Source organism: Phalangium opilio, unplaced genomic scaffold (genome assembly GCF_054372755.1).
Source record: "Phalangium opilio isolate 3A_F unplaced genomic scaffold, DU_Popi_V2 ptg000045l_1, whole genome shotgun sequence".
NCBI classification, from domain to species: Eukaryota; Metazoa; Arthropoda; class Arachnida; order Opiliones; family Phalangiidae; genus Phalangium; species Phalangium opilio.
In genome coordinates, this window is record NW_028324168.1 from 160,306 (window position 1) to 181,675 (window position 21,370).

General features: G+C 36.2%; 1 protein-coding gene across 7 annotated transcripts in view; it reads left to right on the forward strand.

Moving 5' to 3' along the window:
- The window catches only part of LOC149676505 (uncharacterized), a 142,532-nt gene that overhangs the window by 5,297 nt on the left and 115,865 nt on the right, over positions 1-21,370 (forward strand). For 3 of the 7 annotated variants that reach the window (XM_089837555.1, XM_089837557.1, XM_089837553.1), the window contains one exon: positions 7-176. In XM_089837555.1, the coding sequence (XP_089693681.1) occupies positions 41-176 (136 nt within the window). In that variant the 5' untranslated portion in view covers positions 7-40. Of the gene's footprint in view, positions 1-6; positions 177-3,927; positions 7,507-21,370 lie in introns of those variants that run through there. The other 4 variants (XM_089837556.1, XM_089837554.1, XR_016366462.1 and 1 more) reach the window with 3 other exon arrangements.

Below are 21,370 nucleotides of genomic sequence, written 5' to 3' on the forward strand. Positions count from 1 at the left end.
TGACAGTAGGAAATCAGTTGGGCCGGTGTTTGATTGGCGCATGCGGCATGGTCCTAATGACTCCTCCCGACAAGCAAACAAACAATGCATGATCCTTGACTGCTGGCGACAGGCGCTCTGCTCTCCCCATCGGATATCCTACCTAGAACATATCAAAATCCATCCATACAAACAAGGTCAGTGATCTCCTAAAAAAAATCCTTCCAATTTTGATTATGATTGTTGCGCCTACGTAGGGTTACATTCTACCAAGAATGTACAACGATATATGTTATGGTTTTTAACCCGGGGATACCTTTATTATACTCTTATTGTTGTACTTTCGTGGTAGAATGTTAAGATACTCATTCACTATCGTTTAATTTATTGAAAGCGGAAAAAATGTCCATTTATTTCGTAATGATTGTGTTTTGTAGGGGGATGGATTTTTTAGATTTTTAAAGGTCGGGGTCCAACGCAAAAAAAAAAATGGTTCTAGGGTATTGAAAACCGAGCATGGACACTGCCGATTTTTTGAGCAACCGTTGAACAAGGGTTCTAGACTGCTAACTGAAAGCCTGCAAAGTGGTTTCTACTTTCTAACGAACTGAAGATGAACAATATAGATTTTTACTTCCGAATTTTTGTGTTTCTCTGAAGGAAATCCTCTCTTATTATTTATCTACAGTTCTCTAGAACCAGGGCCGTCGAGAGAGAGGGATGTAAAAAAGAGGGTAGGCAACCTTCATTATTGGGACGTACATACATGGGGGTTGATCCAATTGGTCACTTTCATGATACAAAAAGATAACAGCGCAGGCACCAAAAGGCGCTAGATAGAATTCAAAGTTTTACCCCCATGTCTTCCTCTTTGTCCATTCGGTTAGGTTTCCCGGGGCCCGTACCTTCTAGGGGCCCGGACCACCTGTAGGGCTGTTTTGATCGGACCCTGGCTTTCAGTTAGGTAGAAACCCAGCGGGAATTCGAAAATCTGCACTGTCGCTCCGTTGATGGCTCGGTTTTCAGTTCGCTAGGACCGATTTAGCAGGATCTCGGCCTTTAAAAGGTCGCTAAGAAATAATTGCTTCTCGGTTTAGGATTCGCCGGTGTGGTTTCGTGGCATTTTTTTGTTAATCTCGGCTCGCGTGTGTTTTGTGGTTGGTGGTTTGGTCGTCGCTATTTGTTGAATGCATCCCTGAATATCGTGGGATCTCCGGCGACATTTAATTCATTCGGTTTTTTTTTATTTATTAAACCTTTTTTTTTTCTTTCTTTATTCTTTCGTTAAATATTCTTTAGCTCGCATTTTTTCCTTATACTTAAAATTTTTTTACTCAGGGTGCATCGCGTTTTTAATGAACCCAAACAATATATTTCCAAAAGCGTGACGCTTAAATTAATTTTCGTGAATATAGCGAAAACTTAACTTACAATGCGAAGAAAATTTATATCTACGAATCTATTATACCATTTTTTGTAATACAGAGTTAGTTTTCCCAAAAATATTCACCTTCATGAACGGTGTGAGATAATGGTACATATCCTAACTTAGCTAATGAAACTTGTTCAGGACTTTTGCAAACCTGGGAAAAGCTGAAGAACCTGGAAATAAATAGTTGGCTAAAAAATAAGGGAAATTTGTCAGGCGTTGAAGGGGCTTGCTCCAATTAAATATAACCATTCCTGTAGTTATTACTCCAAAAAAAACCATTTCTGCTGTTACTAGGTGGCCTTGCACCTGGCAATATATGGGGGAAAACCTTGAAATGTCAGGGAAATTTAAGGGGAAAGGCCTTGAAATGTCAGGGAAATTTAAGGAGAAAGAGCTTGAAATGCCCTGGAAATTTATGGGGAAAGACCTTGATATATCAGAGAAATTTATGGGGAAAGACCTTGAAATATCAGAGAAATTTATGGGGAAAGACCTTGAAATGTCAGGGAAATTTAAGGGGAAAGGCCTTGAAATGTCAGGGAAATTTAAGGGGAAAGGCCTTGAAATGTCAGGGAAATTTAAGGGGAAAGAGCTTGAAATGCCATGGAAATTAAAGGGGAAAGACCTTGAAATATCAGAGAAATTTATGGGGAAAGACCTTGAAATATCAGGGAAATTTATAGGGAAAAACCTTGAAATGTCAGGGAAATTTATGTGAAATAACCCTGGAAGTGTCAGGGAAATCGGTGTTCCAAAAGTAGCGTATGTAGTAGGAACCCTACTTATTGGTTTAACGTCATGTTACACAAATTTTGGGTTCGTGCCCTGAATTTCGTTGGCAAAGGGAGGCCTTGACTGTTGGGCAACCAAGCAACCTTTTGTCCTTTGGATGGAGAGAGATGAAGGGGAAAGGCCCCCTAAATTTCGGGATGTAATAATAATTTAGCAGGGATAAATCCGTTAGACATAATAATGACTATGGGAGCTGGATGAATGACGTCACGTTGGAATATCTTAACGCCGCGGTACCGAAATGAAATATAAAGTAGTTATCGCCCCGTTGTACCAGTAGCATAGCGCGCCGCGCATGCTCGTAGCTCTTAACGTTTCCTGGGCTACTTAAAAGGGGGTGAGACGCCGGGAGGAGATGGGCATTATAGACGCGGGCCATCGTCAATTATTAGCTTTGGGAAAGAGAAGGAAGGAAGGCTCACCATGCACTCGGGGTTAGAGCCCCCCTCCGTTAATAATGTAAAAAGGGTTGAGAGAATCCCCGTTCGTCAAATTTTCCCCGTTGACAATAATGTCCTTTGAACAAAGGAACGGGCCTTCCTTTGTCTACAACCCCCCTTCTTCTTCGTTCCGTCACAACCTTAGTTGGACCCCCTTTTACTACTAGTGGGAACCGGTCTAAGGACCCCTTCAAAGATTGACACTAGCATCGACATCAAAGAAAAAACGTTAAGTACAAAAAATTAATATTTTTCGAAGCGGCTGATAATGGGGCTTGGTTGCGCATGGAAGGGGGGATAGTGCCCCTGAAATCTTTTATACAGTGTTAAAACCATTTCATTATGTCACTGTGAAAGGGGCCCCTTTACCCCCATACCCCCCTTTGCCCTAATTGAAGAGTGATCGTTTCCCTCAGTTTACACTCTTGTCAAACGTAAACCTCTTAAGCATTTTCTATTAGTTTTAAAGCAAACCAAGGTTGTCATTTTGTTGTCAGGGACGCCAGATGGTCGGGATAATCTTTCCTGTCGCCAAAAAAGTGTTAATTTCTCTATAGCGTCATTTTATTATAAAAAAGCGGGTCATCTCTATACAGCAGATGGTCTTTACTTGATCAAACTTACCTTTATAAACGTAGGTACCAGTTACAACGAGTTAAAATTTATTCATCAACCTTTTTTTTTAACTTAATGATCTTTAGTAATTAATGAACGTTACAATAATTTCAACCCCTTACTCATTTGCATATTTAGTTTTCGAGGTATTGTAATAATAGCTGGGGAATTTTTAAAAGTCACGCTATATGACTATATATAAACACATAGTTTTAATGCTAGGAGCATTGATACTATTTACACTGCAGGAGGCGATTCTATTTGGTGGACGAAGTGCACTACCAAGTAGCCTCGACTCCTGCAGTGTAAATAGTATCAATACTCCTAGTCTGAAAACTATATTTATATATATATATATATATATATATATATATATATATATATATATATATTATTTACATTTTAATAGCGGGTTTAACCAAAACGTATAATTTGAAAGTTATCAATATATTTTTTGCAACTGAAAGCAATTGTTAAATGTTAATTCAGGGCGACATTTTAACATATATTTCAAGGTATTGTTTAAAAGAGTAACTTTTGTTGCCATGTTGGCAAAAGGGGTCTTGAACAGTTACGAAAACATGAAACGCAATGTTGCTTTTATTATTTTTTGTTTTGTTGTTAAAATGTTACTAGAGTTTTTTTTTAGACTTACCACGCGATATATTAATCCCCAACAAGAACGTTGGTGATTCATTTGCATTTTATATTAATTTAGGTCTTGGCTTATTTCTCTATAATATAACCGTTTCGGTGTTCTCGTATAAACCCTTTTTAATATAATCTCAATTATCGAATTATTTTACGGTTTAAATATTCCTAATGAAATTCAATTCAATTCATCGGGGTTCATCGACTTTGTTTACTTTATATAAAATTTCTAAATAAAATTTTTAATAGTCAAAAATGTTAGTGAAGTCGAAGTCGAAGCGGGTGGATTAAAAATAAAACCGGTTTTTTTTTTAAATTTTCGGGGACAAGTATATTTAGCGAGGGGGTGGGTGGTTTTCTTAAATACCTTTCCCCCCACCATGGCGGCCTGCGTGCCTTTCAACAAACAATCTGGGCTAAAAACGATATAAAAATCTTTAAAATTTGAAGCATATCCGTTAATGTCTCGTCTTTCCCACGAAGGCAAGATGATTTCGTCGAGACCAACCGGAAATGATAATTTTACGCTATCGTAAAGACGCGGTCAAGTACCTTTAATCATTAAACAAAACCCCCACCCAACCCAACCACCCCCGCGAGTGAAATATTTTACCTAAAAACAATGTATATCAAAATGATTTATTGAAATAATATTGCTTGGATTTTATCAGAAGGGGATAATAGAAGAAGGATGACACTCTGTATCCACCCTCGTAATACTTCAGTTTTGTAACATGATTCTTCCCTGGGTTATCCCTTTTTGTTTGCTCTCCCGCTCATCAAACTTAATTCAGATGGGCATCGCACCGTGCTAGGGTGAATTCTATAACTGTTTGGTAGTACTAAATCAACAAACCTTGATTGTCTTGACGTGGGACAAAAATTAATCCACAAGCGCATGCATGCGCCTTGGAAATCAAATAGTTAAGCAGCGCTTATAGAGTAATGATGAGGGAACTATTTACATTTCGTATGTGATTCGGTTTAGCAACCTTGAACACTCCAAATGTAAAATGACGTTGTGAAGAATCGTGTTACAATCTACCCCGCCGCTTTGTGGTGGTACACTTCTCTCGAAGAGAAGTAGTATTATGTACTTCTGACTATTTATTCCCAGAAGTACTAAGTAGCTCATATATACTTCAGTAATTAGCTTCTTTCTTGGGTAGTAACTTCAGGTTTTAAAGCACTTCAATAATAACAACGTATTTTAGGTAATTTACTGGCGATAAGGATATCTATGTATATGTTTTTAGGTTTTAAAGAAAAAGCCATCATTTACAATTAAAATGTGACTATTTCATTGGGTTTTTATATTTTTCCTGTTGGGGGTTTTAAATTATTTTGGTTCCAAGACGATAATTAGGCTTAGCACCAGGAAAGAGAATGCCTTTTTTTTCATTATTTGACACGCCAAGCTGAGTTTGCGCATTTAAGTCATTTACTTTTATCTCTCATATCTTTCTCTTTCTTAAGGGGGGGGGGGGGTTCTAATAATCGGCCTTTTACGACTGGTGGACCAAGCTTTCTTAGCCAGCTTTAAATATCCGCCCACTAACGATTAATTTCGAATTATTTCCAACTGAGATTATTATTTTTTCTATTTTTCTCGAGAAATGGCTCCCTTCCTCTCTCAACCCACCTTCCGAGAATTTAATTTGATTTTGACGACTTTAGCCCGCTTTAATGTCCAGCCCCTTTATGACCCGCGCATTCTGATCAGTTACGGTTGGTTTACGAGCTTTTTCCCGCTTTCCCACGATAATAACTTACGCTTAAGCCTGAATCAAAACTATACCATGTTCCCAAATTAATACCTTAAGCCTCGGTGAAAGAGATCCTATTTCCACAATTAATAATTAAGCCTTGGTTGAAGAGATCCAAGTTCCAAAATTAATACTTCAGCCTTGGTCAAAGAGAACCAAGTTCCTTAATACTTAAGCCTAATTCAAAGAGAACAATGTATACCTAAGCCTAATTCAAAGAGAACCATGTATAGCTAAGCCTAATTCAAAGAGAACCATGTATAGCTAAGCCTAATTCAAAGAGAACCATGTATAGCTAAGCCTAATTCAAAGAGAACTACGTATACCAAAGCCAAATTCAAAGAAAGCCCTGTTCCAAAATTAATAACTAAGCCTTAGTCGAATAGATTAGACTTCAACCCGAGAAAAACGGTTACTTTTTCCTTGGAAATCTGTGAAAACCTTCTGGTTCTTTGGTTGCATGTTACGACCCATAATCCCTAGCGTGTCCTCGATGTCTGCCATAATTTGTCTGGCCAGTTCTAAGAAGAGAAATTAATAATAACTTGTAATGATAGCCGTTTGAAAGAGAGAGAAAAAGTCGACACAAAGTCTCTGATCATTGTTGCATAGAAAAGAGAAAGCCACGATTTGACAGTTAAACCGAAAATTATCCCTAACAAAGAAACGCATCGGGGCCTTAATTACTAATTTCCTTTTGATTAATCTTTATCATCCCTTAACAGCAGACGGGGGAAGTTTTCCCCCTTCCTTACTCAATAGCATAAAAGATTCGCGCTCTTTCTGTCCATCCATGGGACGAAGTAGATGGTTTCTCCTAGGTTCCTCTTTGAAGGGGCGGGGAGGGGGGGGTTCGCTCAAGGTCACTCCCCCATGCGAGTCATTTCATGCTTCGAATTACACGCTTTGGTTTCGAACGCTTAATGGAATCGCTAAAAGCAAATAGCCGCCTGGCCAACTACTGAAAAAAGTAATTAGAACATTGGTGGGATGAAGATTTTTGAAATGGCGGCGCGTACCCTTCCGAGATATTACACTTGGTGGTGGTGGTGTTTGTTGTAGATGGACTACACCTGATTTAATCGAGAAGGTTCTACGAACCGGATCTATGGAAAAATGATAATCTCCATCACGCTATGGAAAGCGCGCGACCTTCAAACGCCCCCTGAAACTAAATTTTGACAGATTTTTAATAGATCCCAACTCACCCACCAAAAACAAATTGCCAGAATTTTAAATCCCCGCGTTGATAACCTATCCCGGTTATTTATAGTATTAATACTCCATGTTTAAAATTATTAAGATTTTATTTTAAACCTATCCCGGTTTATTTATAGTAATAATACTCCATGTTTGAAGAAGCGACTAAACGTAGCAATGAGTGGACTCTTTCAGACAGCTTATTTATATTACAGTATTACTCCGGTCCTTGATTTTGAAATCCCCGCGTTGATAACCTATCCCGTTTATTTATGGTATTAATACTCCATTCTTGAAATATTTTAAGAATTTATTTTAAACCTATCGGTTTATTTATAGTAATAATACTCCATGTTTGAAGAAGCGACTAAACGTAGCAATGAGTGGACTCTTTTAGACAACTTATTAATATTACTCCTGTCCTTACTGCTCCATGTTTTTACCCTTAACGTGATTCGTGAAACCCCGTGCATTCGTGACGTATAGGATAATTTTTTAAATTTTTGCATGTAATTGAATTAGCTTGTTAATAATTAATAACAGAACTGGAAAATCGAAGACCGTGGAACGAATTTGAATTTTTATGACCCAAAACGAATATTTGAGTCCTAGGAAGAGCTTTAACGGAAATGTAAGCTAATTTTTTATGTTTTTGGATAATTTCAAGGTAAAATTTAGGTTTAATATAAGCTTTTTGGAGCTAATTAAGAGGTATTTAAAGAGTAGTAAGATAATTGCAAACAGTAGTACGTAATATAATCTTTTGGATGAAATCTGGGACCATTTTAATTAGAGGTATTTGTATATGGGGATTACGGTACCACCACCTATTGAAGTTAAAGGGGGCGCTATTTAATGAAGATGCGCGCGCCTAACTCTGTCAGTGGGCGGTCTTTCTCTTGGCTCTCATTCGCTAATGAGTTTTTCAGCTTCTTCCTCTGTGTCTTCCTTTTTTTAATCCTGGCCAGGGCTTCTGGCTCCTCCGCTAATTACGGAGATCTCTACCACTAGCTGATACTCCCATCCTTCTTTCCCTTTTACCACCTCAACCTCCCACCTTCCTCTCTCTCTCTCTCTTTCTCTCTGTGACGCGCATGGCAAGATGAATCCTTTTTCTATCTAGAGAGTAGAGACCAGACCAGCAACCGACCAACCCCTAGCTAGGCGACTTCCCCTCATTACCCCTAAGACGAACATAACACTCCCTATTTTTAGTTCCAGCTATCTATAATTAACGAAATTCGGGTCAAATGAAAACATTAGATTATAATTATTAATTCTGTTTCATAAATACGAGAAAACTATTTAAAGTTTAGGGCATCGTTAACATTGATGTCTTAAGATGTTTTTGGTTTGGTATTCCAGTCGTGTCTTTGTTTTGTTTTGGATGAGGGGGATGCGCCCCCTTTATCCAATACTTTGAAGGATGTTTGGTAGGAACCATCTCTTACTAGATTCATAAGCGTGAGTGGTGCCCCCTATAGATATTTTTTGGCCATTTTGGTTTTGGCTGGAAGGGGGGGAGGGGGTGGGGGGTTGCGAAAGCGCTTGGTCCATCGAGGTCAATTAACGCGATCCATTTGCCCGATGACCACTAGCCCCCCCCCCTCTCAACCTTCCTCTATGGTTAGAACAGTATAGTGGTGGTAATAGCGGCTTGGCCAACATTTTTGGTTTACTTCTCCCTTATTCTTACTCTCTCTCTCTCTCTCTCTCTCTCTCTCTCTCTCTCTCTCTCTCTCTCTCTCTGTCTCTCTCTCTCTCTCTCTCTCATTCGCTTTAGGATGAGAGTGGTGTGGTGCTAGTAGTGGCTTGGCTAACCACATTATAGGAATGGTTGTTGGGTTCGAGGGGGTAGGGGGTGATGGGGTACGAACCCCTCTCCGTAGCTTGGGGTTCTTCATTCTCTTTCGATTTCTGCTAGTATATTTTGACGAATGTAAAAAGGCCAAAAGCTATCCCTCGTTTCATTTGCTACGACGCTTTCTTACTAATAGAATCTTGATTCCATTGGGGGGGGGGGACGGGGGCAATTCCCCCCTTACTCTCTATTTTGTTGGGTAAACATTTCGCTGATAGATAAAGAGTAAGAGATAGTGGGAGAGAAAGGGTTAGGTGAAATTTTACTGCCAGATTGAATTGATGCCCCTTTCTCTATGTCTCCTCTTCCATCTCTCTCTTTTGCTCTTGGACTTCTTCTTTTCAGATGGGGGTGAGTTTGGATAGAGATGTATTATTGCGCGATGGCGGATGAGCTTTCATTTCCTTTTTTTTTTTTTTTTTGCTTATTTTTCCGCGGATGAGTTAAGATCTTCCCAAGTAGATAAAGAGAGAAATTTCTTGAAATTTTTCTTGGAAGTCGAATTATCGGAGATTTTTATTTTTTTTACAAAATTTAAGATTTGAAGGAACCTTTTATTTTTTATTACTAAACTAAATTAGGTTAGTTTCGAGTTAATTTTAATTTGTAAGGCACTTTACGAATTATTTTTTTTTAGCAGTCAATGAGTTAGTTTTTATTTTATTCCCAAATAATCCCAATTTAATTAAGTTCTACGATATTGATTATTCTTATAGAAAATAAATAATTTGGAAGGGTTAAATAAGGACTAAAATAGTGTGGAAAAATTCAATTTCCACACTAGATAGACTTCTACTTAGAATCTTTAACAGGAGGCCATTTTATTCTGCACCTTTCTGCTTGAATTCAGTTAAAAAGAGGGGAGGAGGGTTAGAAACCGTCACTCCTGACGTCATACCTAATTTATTTGAACTTGGAAACCATTATATTGGTGAATACATAGTTTACAGGCATGGAGGATTCATACCATTTGCACAAGGAGATCAGGCGACTTAGCGCGTAAAATAGCAGACGATTTTACGCTCTAAGTCGCCTGGTCTCCTTGTGTTAGGGGTAGGAATCCTCTATGCCTGTAAAATATGTAAATAGCCAATGAAACGCTAGGGCCAAGGAGTGGGCGGTTGATCAAAGTTTTAAGCCCTTCCCCTTATCTTCAATCAGATATTAGTAAGGGGTCTATGGCCTCTTAAATATTCCAAGTAGATGGCTAAATCTGGCTATTATTATTATACGAATCTTCGTTAAGTTAATATTTGCGGTCATGCAATCAACTACGGTTTTTAAAGATTATTTCCCACGTTATTTTATAAAGCATAAGGAAAAAATTGAAGTATATATCTTTAATTTAACATTATTTGAATGTTTTGGCTTTGGGGTCCATCAATCAAATTTCTTTACAAAATAGATATTTCGTGTGTCTTTCTCTCTTTCCCCAATTAGAAGTGGCTCGCAATTACCCTATCTCTAAATACGCCCGCGATGAACGAATTCACGAACACTTTTCTTTCTTGATTCTGACTTTCTCGATAACTTAAAAAAATAATAAAAGGCATCTTATTATTATTAGCATAAGATGCGTTCCATAAGTATGACACTTCCTATACTTCGTAATGCTAGAGACTTACAGCTCGAGCTAGTTCGCGGTTTTGCAGTACATCCATACCTATTTAGTCTGTATCACGGATAGATTTAATTTTAGAAGTAGGAATGGAGAACGGTTAGAATTTACTTCAGTCCGACTCATAGACCACCCAGTATAGAGCCCCTCCCTCCAACACGTAACGAAAAGTTTAAATTATCTTATTGGCTCAGTTTTAAACTACGTTTTGATGACGTTGCTGACTGGGACGGTGAAAAATACGCAATTCTTTTTTACCTCTGTCGCTAACTATGACCCACCTCTTCTTTCATACCCCCCTGTCCCGGGGAAGGGGGTCCGGGACTTTGATGCACGCCCAGATTTCTTTGTTCTCCATTCCTACTTCTAAAATTAAATCTATCCCTGTCTGTACTAAGCCTTTGACAGCAGCGCCTCACCAGGCAATCATCGCTTTACCGCGAATCTATGCCCTACCTCATTCACTTCATGACAAGCTCCAGTTTGTAACCAGAATTTACAAACTTATCTAATATACCTTATGAACTTATGTTATTAGCGATTCTTTTGCTGGGTTTATATTTCTATAGAATGTTATTTTTTATTTGGGGGGGGGGGGAATTGTAGTAAAATAGGAGAAGGGGGGGGGTGTTACGAGATGGGCCAATTACAGACACGTAATAGTGGGTTGATGTTAAAAATCTTTCCGCTGGCTACAATCCTTCGGCGATATAATAAGCACTTTTGCCAATGGATCTCTTTTTTTGCAATATTATTAAAGGCTAGGCGGAAGGATACTCTTATTTTTAAATGGCGTATTGCCACGTAAATTATGGTTAGAATATAAGGCGCCTGGAAGACGAGGCATTTTTACAGTGAACCTTTTTTTATATAGTAGTGAAAAAAAAAGGTCCAATACGAAAAGATGCTAGACCCTAGTAGTATATTATTCCAACATTCTTGTTGAATTATATCCCTTTTTTTATTTATTCATGGTTCATACAAACCTGGAAAACCGGGAAAACTTAGAAAATTCAGGGAAAAAAATAGTTGACAAAAACCTCAGGGAAATTTAGAATTTTTAGTAAAATTCGGGGAAATTAGGGAAATTTTCGTCAAACAGGGGCCGAGTAATTAAGCAAAATGTTCGTAAACATACCCTCCATAGGATTAACATTACACTAAACTTTGGAGGCTCATAACTCGGGTTCTACTAGAGATAGGGGGATGTCCTTTGAGTATGTTAAAGTCCTATTTGCCCCCCATCAAACCGTACTAAAAACGTAGGGCTACGACAAACAAGGGCCGAGTAATTAAGCAAAATGTTCATAAACATACCCTCCATAGGATTAACATTACACTTTACTTTGGAGGCTCATAACTCTGGTTATATTAGAGATACGGGGATGTCCTTTGAGTATGTAATAGTCATATTTGCTCCCCCCCTCCTCCTTCGTTAACATTTGTTCCATAGGATACTCCATATACGGGAAAAACCTGGAAATCTCAGGGAAATTTGTTTTCCAAAAAGTTGTATGAACCCTGTTAGTTGTTTTATTTTTATATCAGGGTCTGTGTTTTTAAATGTTATGGTTTTTCTTGATTCGCTCGATTCGTTCTTGAAAATGTATAAAAATTTGGTAACTACCTTTCCGACCCTTTTTTATGTGTATAGTTTTATTTTCAAGATGGGGCCCGTCTTTTTTTACCAACTAAATTCGTGCCTTGAGCTTTGATTCCTGTCCGATACCGGTGTTGGATTGTTTAGTTTCTTTTTATTTTTTTATTTAAATATCAGATCTCTGGGATATATTTTAGTTTTGGCTTATTCGAGATGAAACCCCATATTTATATACCTTCTTCTTTCTTTTTTTGGGGGGGGGGGAGGTCGTTAGGGGTCAAACACTCAACAGGGGTCGTGAAACTTTTATTTACGTAGATAATACTATTCCATACATGATTTATCGTAATCAACTTCTGAGGTTGTATTGTTTATTGTTTTGTTATAATGGAGTATCGAGTTTAATATAATATAATATGATTTTAATTAAATTATGTTTATATTATCTTAATTAACACTTATTTTAATTAAGAATTAATATTAGGGTTAAGTTGGGTACCGTTTTATTAGAGTGACGTGCCCCTTGAAAATATAACAACGTATTTAATATTAGAAGGGGATAATAGAAGAAGGATGACACTCTGTATTCTCTTAATACTTTAGTCTCATGTAACATGATTCTTCCCATGATTGTTCGCTCTCCCGCTCATCAAGCTTAATTTAGATGGGCATCGCACCGTACTAGGGTGAATTCTATAACTGTTTGGTATTTACTAAATCCCCAGCAGCAATCAACCCACAAACCTTGATTGTCTTGACGTGGGACAAAAATTAATCAACAAGCGCATACGCCTTGGAAATCAAATAGTTAAGCAGCGCTAATAGAGTAATGATGAGGGGGAACTATTTACATGGCGTATGTGATTCGGTTTAGTAACCTTGCTGTATTAAATGCTTTGTGCTTGTACACTTCTCTCGAAGAGAATTATTATATATTTCTGGTATTATTAATTATACTAAAACTAAACCAAAAAATCGTATCAAATTGAAGTGACTTACCCCTCGGTTTTCCTGCCCGAAATATAATATAAAGAGAGCACGTGATTAATAAGAATATTTGAAAGCTCCGTAACACCTGTAGAGTATATAGATATATTTCTTAGGTAGGTGGTAATTAAAAATTGTCGGTTCATCTTTGAGCATACGATAAAAGGTGGTAGGAAATTTGAAACGCCCCGTAGCCAGCCAAATGATAAGCTAGATGCTCCCCATAGTAATTAATCTTATGGATAAAAAACCCTGGAAGTAAAAAAAAAATGTACATCTTCAAATATAACACGCCCAAGGTGGCCATGGATTTCCTGCCCCCCCCTCCCTCCCTTCATTTTGTACCACCACCATCACCACGGATTGCGGTGGATGAAAAAAATATATATATATATAGAGAGAGACTTAGTACATATCCCCCTATTACCGCAGATACTGTACCGCAATCTTACCCCCAAGTCACTTGGCACTACCCTAAGGAAGATGCGCGCTTAAGGTGGTTAGTAAGTTACCAGTTTCACTTGGTATTTAGCAAGCTGGTGACTTGAGGATCTTTGATTTTCTTTTTTTTTCCAATGGAGATGTGGAAACGTTTTTGACAATTGACAGGGATTTTTTTGAAATTTTACTGAATGTTAATAACAAGGATTTTTTGAAATTTTACTGAATATTAAGCACAAGGATTTTTTGAAATTTTACCGTAAATTAAGGACAGAATTTTTGAAATTTTACTGAGATTTATGGGCAAAGCATTTTTGAAATTGGACTGGGAATTTTTGAAACTATATTGTAAATTTAGGACTGGGAAGTTTTTAAATTGGACTGGGAATTTTTGAAGCTATACAGTAAATTTAGGGCAGATAATTTTTGAAATTGGACAGATTTATAAACAGAATTTTTGAAATTGGGCGGATTTATAAACAGAATCTTTGAAATTGGACTGAGATTTATAGACTGTGAATTTTTGAAATTGGACTGAGATTTATGGGCGGTGAATTTTTGAAATTGGACTGAGATTTATGGACGGTGAATTTTTGAAATTGGACTGAGATGGACAGGGAATTTTTGAAATTGGACTGAAACATTCATTGACAAAACGTCAATTGCTTTCAAATAGAATAGTCATGTCATTTTTGAATATTGGCTAATAATTTCAAGTAAAATGCAATCATTTACAGCAGGAATCTGCTTTAAATTTCACTGTAAAGATACGTGGTTGTAGGTTATAGGTCACTGTTAAACGGGGAAGAAGGTCTTTTAGAGTAAAGGCGTCTGCTTTTCTCTGCACTACTGGCTTTTCTTTCTACTCTCGTTTTGGTTTATGTCTTGGGGGGGCTTTGCTTGAAGCTCTTGTTTCCCCATCGGTAATTAATCTGTGGTTTCTGGGAGCCCTGTTGGGTTCCGGGGGAATGCTTAATTAGGAGGATGTACCCCCTGCCCCTTAATCCCCTACAATACCCCCCTCGTCCCCCCACACCACAGCACGGTCTTCTTCTCATTTGGCGCCTTTTGTCCTAAGGCCATGTTTTTAGCGCTGATCCCAAGCCCCAAATACCCATCTACCCTTACCCTCCTTAACAGGAAAGCCTAGCTTAAACCCACCAGGGGTTAGAAACACCGCGGGTTGTAGGTGGGGGGGGGGGGGTAGGGGTAACGTGGTGTACCACCTTGTTGTTTTCTTGCTTGCCTTTATTTTAACATAAGCTTATTAAGAAGATTGCGTTCAGTTAATTTTGCAACGCTATTTAGGAGGCACTTACCAGGGAAGCCCAGAGGTCCTATAATATCTATAAAATCCTATATTTTTGAACATGTCCTGTATTATCCTATAATTTCATGAAATATCCTATATTGTTGAGTTAGTCGAAGTTTTCGCATAGTTTAGCATCAAATTTATTTAACAAAATTTGGTAGCTCTTTTATCGAGATCACATTTGACTAGACATGTCCGAAATTGCGGAATTTGCTCAGCATTTTTTAAATAGTTTATTTTAATTAAGTTCCTCTTTTCAAAGTAAAATCCAATTTGTTATTATTAGTTTTAAGTAGATTTTTCTACATTAGTTTAAGCCAAAATAAATAGTATTATATATTTGCATTTTTATTCCTATATTTTCCCATAAAATCGCATTTTTTTCTCCTATAAAATCCTATAATTCTGTGAAAAAAATCCTTTTTCTCCTATTAGGAATTTAAATTTTTGGCTGGGCTCCCTGACTTAGGTTTGAAATACAATTAAAATAATTTTAGATTCAGTAATAAACGAACGTTCTTGTTAATGGAAAAAAATTTAAAAATAGATGCGGGAACCAATTTAATTTTTTTTCTCCATCCATTAGTTTTAATTACCCCGTTAGTAATTTGACCTATTTTCGACTTAATTAAGCTAAAAACTATTACTACCGACACGCTCTGAGTATTAAAAGGAAATGACTTAAAAATATGAAAAATTAAAAAAAGTAAAAGAGAAAAAACGTACTCTCACTCACTCACTCTCTCATTTCAAATATCAAAGGTATATTTCCGTAATTACAATCGCTTTGGTCGCTGGATAATTATATTTAATTACCCTTTTTTAATTACTATCTTCGTTTACCATGCAAATTTCGCAATAACGGCCTTCGTTGCATGCCAAGAACCCAAAAAATCGTGTGTGTGTGTGGTGATAATTATTGAGAGAAAGAGTAGTTAATTACTAGTTACCTACTTGAAAATATTTTTACCCTCAATTTCTCTTTTACACGTACAGCAAGAAAAAAAAAGACGTGGAAATTTATATATGAAATTCGTCCAATTTTTACCGGCCCAACCATTAATTAGTTTCGCTGCTTTATAATTTTAACGAACGGTCTGAAATAATTATTTTAATAACAACTCAAGGTTACACTCTACCCCCCCCCCGCAACCGTTTCTTGGCATTAATATTTTATCCCCCCTTCTTCAATAGCAGCAGTTTTCGCCCCCCCCCTCCCGTTACGTTTCGTAATTAAACGAAATTAAGAATTGAAAAAGATGACTGACGTATAGGAGGAATTTTTAATTACAATTTCGAGTTAAAGGGAAGGTTCAGGTAATAAAAGAATGGCGTTTTTCCTAAATATAAAAGTAAAAATATTAAGAATTAAATAAATTATTTCTTATTACAATATAATTAGCATTTAATTAGTCTTTAAAATAATCAAGGACTACTGCGCCATCCGCCATTGGTTTAGTGGCGTCTGCTAAATCGAACCACTTACCTATATGTCATTGGTTTAGTGGCGTCTGCTAAATCGAACCACTTACCTATACGCCATTGGTTTAGTGGCGTCTGCTAAATCGAACCACTTACCCATACGCCATTGGTTTAGTGGCGTCTGCTAAATCGAACCACTTACCCATACGCCATTGGTTTAGTGGCGTCTGCTAAATCGAACCACTTACACATATGGAATTGGTTTAGTGGCGTCTGCTAAATCGAACCACTTACCCCTACGAGATTGGTTGATCTCTCACAGGCTGAGAGGTAACTGGTAAAACGTTCGGTTTAGCAGACGCCAATAAAGTAATGGTGGATGGCCCAGTAGTCCTTGATTGTTTTTAATACTAATTAAACGCTAATTAATTTGTAATAAGAGATAATTTATTTAATTTTTAATATTTTTGCTTTTATAATTAGAAACGTATAATGTTATGTTACCTGAACTTTTCCTTCAAAAATTATTGCCTAATTTTGTTGGCTCAGTTCTTCCAGGAAAGGTAGGGAGGGGAGGCGTTAATTTAGTCCTGATCATCTTGTTATACGGCAGGTGGTTTGATGAAAACGCAGTGACGCGTTTAACTTCCCAACTTTTTTTTAATGACCTAATAATTACTCTTAATTTTTATTAAGAATTTTAATTATTGTTTCCATCGCACCGGGATTTCGAAAAAAAGGAAAAAAAAAGTTAATTACCAATTTCTAATTAACACGAACGACGGTTCTTTTTAATGCTTGGGCGCGTCACTGTAAATATAGACGCCTCCCAATGTTACTCGGGGTTAAGTTTAAAAGGAAATTAGGGGTGTTATACCCCTTTGAGTTTAGTGTCAAGTGACAATGTCTACAGGGGTGTTTTTACGTTTCCTTTGAAAAAAATGTATGTATATATATAAAACCTTAATGAATATTATTATCACGAATTTATTCATATATGAATAAATTTAATATGTCCCGTAATATTTATATAAATTTATAGGAAAAGTTCAAATAACATAACATTCAACCAAGAAGTGATATCTAGTTTATTAGGGAGAAGGTATAAATTCGCCAGATTTCCAGCTTTATCTCCAGTCCAAACGTAGGTCCGGAGTTAATCCCCGCCTCTAAATTACAACCAGCATCTTATTGGTTCTTGAAAACTCACGTCAGCGCGACGCGAATGACGAAAATTACGTATTTTCCGATTGAGGAGAGGCGAAATAGCTCGGCCTCCTTGTATTTTGAATGGGGGACTGGGACTATGGCGCGCGAATACTTAGGCATCTTATACCTTCTCCCTAATAAACTAGATATCACTTCTTGGTATAATGTTACGTTATTTGAACTTCCCCTTCAAATATCGTTGATTAATTAATACGGTGGTGTTTCAGCTTTTAATATCTTCCTATTGATTAAATTTTCGTGTGTTCAATGAATTAATTCATCCTTTTAACTTAAAATATTTCTCTGTTATATCTTTTTAAAGTAATTAATGACTCTTACCAAAGAAATGAATTAAAAAAACAGAACGATAAAGAATTGCTTAACCTTGAGAGGAGCTACATGGAATCAATTGAATATAGCTTTTGCGAAACATAAGATTAAAAAGAATGGGTTCCTTTTTCTTTTTTTTTCTATAGTATATTTAAAATAATAAATTACCTTGTTTGAATTGATTGTAAGTAGTTGGGTATGGGCGGCAGATTGAATTAAGCCAGTTCGATAATAAATATAAGGCGCCGAAAAATTTAAACACCCCTGCTTATTTCCTTAGCCCCCCTCTCTCCTTAGTTATCTTTTAAGAAAAACCGCCTACGAAATTTAATTGCGAAACCAACCATCAAATATATAGAATCAGAATTGACACACGTTTCTTTTATTTTTTTTTCGTTAAATTGTTCTTCCAAATTTTTATAGGACATACTAACTAACCACACCAAATTTGGTTTAGCCCCCCCCATCCCCCTTTCCTTCGCCTCTGTGACCTCAAAATGGCGAAACGACACCCTAAATGAATATCTTTGGTTGAAATTATTACAAAAGTACAGTGCGTTTCTTGTTTAATAAATATATTGATAGAGGTGAAAAATGTTTTTTTAGTCCTATCCTTATGATGTTTATATCTACGATGTGGGTATTTATTAGTTTGTTATGGGATGTAAGTGTTTGTCGGTGTAGTGGTTGTAGTTGTGGTTGCTTTGTCGTTTGGGATGTGTAGAGGTGGGGACAAAATTGGACTTAGTCGTGTTGGGAAATTTCAGAGATGGTCCCAACAAGAAAGCACGAACCTTTGAATTGAATTCAGTCGCGTACAGGGGCTATTCACTCAAATTTTCTGTACGCCTATTAAGTGCGGTACGATATGGCAGCAGCCCTTGGGCCATCTTGTTTTCATCTCCTCCTAATCCGCTAATCAGTTTTTAGTTCCTCCTACGCGAAAATAGGTTTTTTTCTCTAGTTTATAACAAAGTATCTGTCAACGATTATATGACGTCAGAAATCTCCGCCCCTTACCTTCCCCCTACGAGTTACAGGCTTAAAAAGTTTTAATCACATTGATAAATTTAAACATTTTTAAAATTCCACTCTTTATTTTTTTCTCTCTCTTTTTTTTGGGGGGGGGGGGGTTTAATATATAATCCGCCCATGTTGGTTATACCTTTCGCTGCCATTTGTCAAGATCAGTTGCGCCTTTATAGATTTTCTTTTTCTTATCCCCAAGTGCACTTAACATTTTACACATAGGCATTAAATTGAAATCCTTAATCTTTTTCACCCATTTATATTTTTAAAAGTTTTATTATTTTTTTTAAAGAAAATAACCAAGAATAGTTTTAATTTGATTTTTAACGAGATATTTCTCGAGGCGAGCGCGTTTTAAGCGTTTTTACGAGAGCGTAACGTTTCAGAAATTGTATATTCCACTCAAATTACGTTATGCCATATAATTCTTATTATTATTATAATATGTAAATTGTTTTATTTTATTTTATTTTATTTTAATTTAGTTTAACCTAGTTTAGATTAACAGCGATTAAATTAATTTGGTTATAAACAATAAAAGGGAATTTAATTCGCTTGGCTAAAAACACATTTACTTTTGAAACTTTTAGTACTTAAAAAAGTTAATCATTTTTCTGGATGAAAAGATTTATTTTAATATAATTTTTCTTGGTTTATATGTAAAGTTTTATTATTGCATTCGTGCTAACAACGCTTCGATGCGTTGACGTCATTAAGGGCCTATTCATTATGACGTTTGCTAACGTAATTATATTTGACTATGAAAGTGTACAGGGTGTTTCTGATAAGACTGCATGCATAAATTAATGGGGATGTTCTTTGGGTGCATACACGATTTTGAGTCGAAAATTTAACTTCTATCTCCATTTTGTAAATTGCCCTAAGGAACACTGTTTTCGAGTTATTATTTTAAGAGTGTTTTAGGGATGACCCCTTAATTAATTAAATTAGAAATTATTGTCTTAAACAGTTTCTTAATTAATTAAATTTAAGGGTTCATCCGTAAAATACTCCATATCCAATCTAAACTCGAAAACGGTGTTAGGGCAAACAAAATGGAGACAGAAGTTACATTTTCGACTCAAAATCATGCACCCAATGCATGAAGACTTATCAGAAACACCCTGTATATTTTATACTTAAAAGAAATTGATCAATTTTAAATAAGTTAAGGTATATTTGCTAGAACCAGTTTTTTTTTTTTTTTTGGGCTTTCTGTGTCGTGATCTTCACTTTAATAATAATTAGTTAGCTATTTAATATTCCCAAGGATAACAATTAAACTCTATTAAACTTAAAAAATAATTTGGCGTGCCATCCATTGGAAATACGAACGTTTGACGTTTCAAACTTGTAATTAGTTAAACTTAAGCTATATTCGATGAGGGTTGAATATTTGAGGGATTGGGTAGGTATTCTCTTTAAGGTAGAAGTCTACTGTTCCCAATGGATGGGTAGTTAGTTAATGTCCTTCCCCTCTTAAGGGATAGCTATTGTTATAAGTAACGATACGTCATGGCTCCCGCACGATATAGTTAACTTTTTTTATTTTTAAATACCAGTTGTTGAAAGTATAGGATTTGGAACATAGATATGTGTAGAAGGTAACAATTAAATAGAAAATGGTTCACGGAAAAAGAGTCAGTCAGGACACGCATCCTATTAAAGCACCACTAAGGTTTTAATTCCACTAAACCCAAGGGGAGCGTTTTAATAAGCCTACTTCCCTCCCGCCTTAGTTCATAATTTTAGGCCAAAATTAGTCTCGTTCGCACATTTGTTGTTGAATTCATCTTTGTTATTTGTTGAGCTCCTGCACTCTGTCTGTCTTGTCTTTCTTTAGGTATAGGTCAAGCTGGCTCGCGCTGTGATTATTCCTTAAGAGATGACCACTACAAATTTGTCACAATGAGCCCAGCGGTCCTATAATTCCTATGAAATCTTATACTTTTAAACCTGTCCTATACTATGAATGGTCCTATAATAAATACCCTGTATTTTTAAGTTAGTCGTAGTTTTCCTATAGTTAAGCATAAAATTTATCAAAATTAGCTCTTCTATCGAGATAATATTTGACTAGACACCGAAATTGAGGAGTTTGATCAGAATTTATTATATTTTAATTAAGTTCCTCTTTATAAAGTAAAATCCAATTTGTTATTTTCGAATAAAAACATATTTTTAGTAATATATTTTCCAATAAAAACACATTTTTAGAAATATATTTTCCAATAAAAACACGGTTTTAGTAATATATTTTCCAATAAAAACACGGTTTTAGTAATATATTTTCCAATAAAAACACGGTTTTAGTAATATATTTTCCAATAAAAACACGGTTTTAGTAATATATCTTCCAATAAAAACACGGTTTTAGTAATATATCTTCCAATAAAAACACGGTTTTAGTAATATATCTTCCAATAAAAACACGGTTTTAGTAATATATCTTCCAATAAAAACACGGTTTTAGTAATATATCTTCCAATAAAAACACGGTTTTAGTAATATATTTTCCAATGACAACACATGGTTTTTCTCCTAAAAATCCTATATTTCCTGAAAAATTAAAATTGTTCCTATAAGAAATTAAAATTTTTGCGGGGCTCTCCCTGCAGTGGTCATTATTTAAGACTGGAGTGTGAACGGGGTTTGTTACGTTTTGGGGGTGGGGGTGAGGAATGGT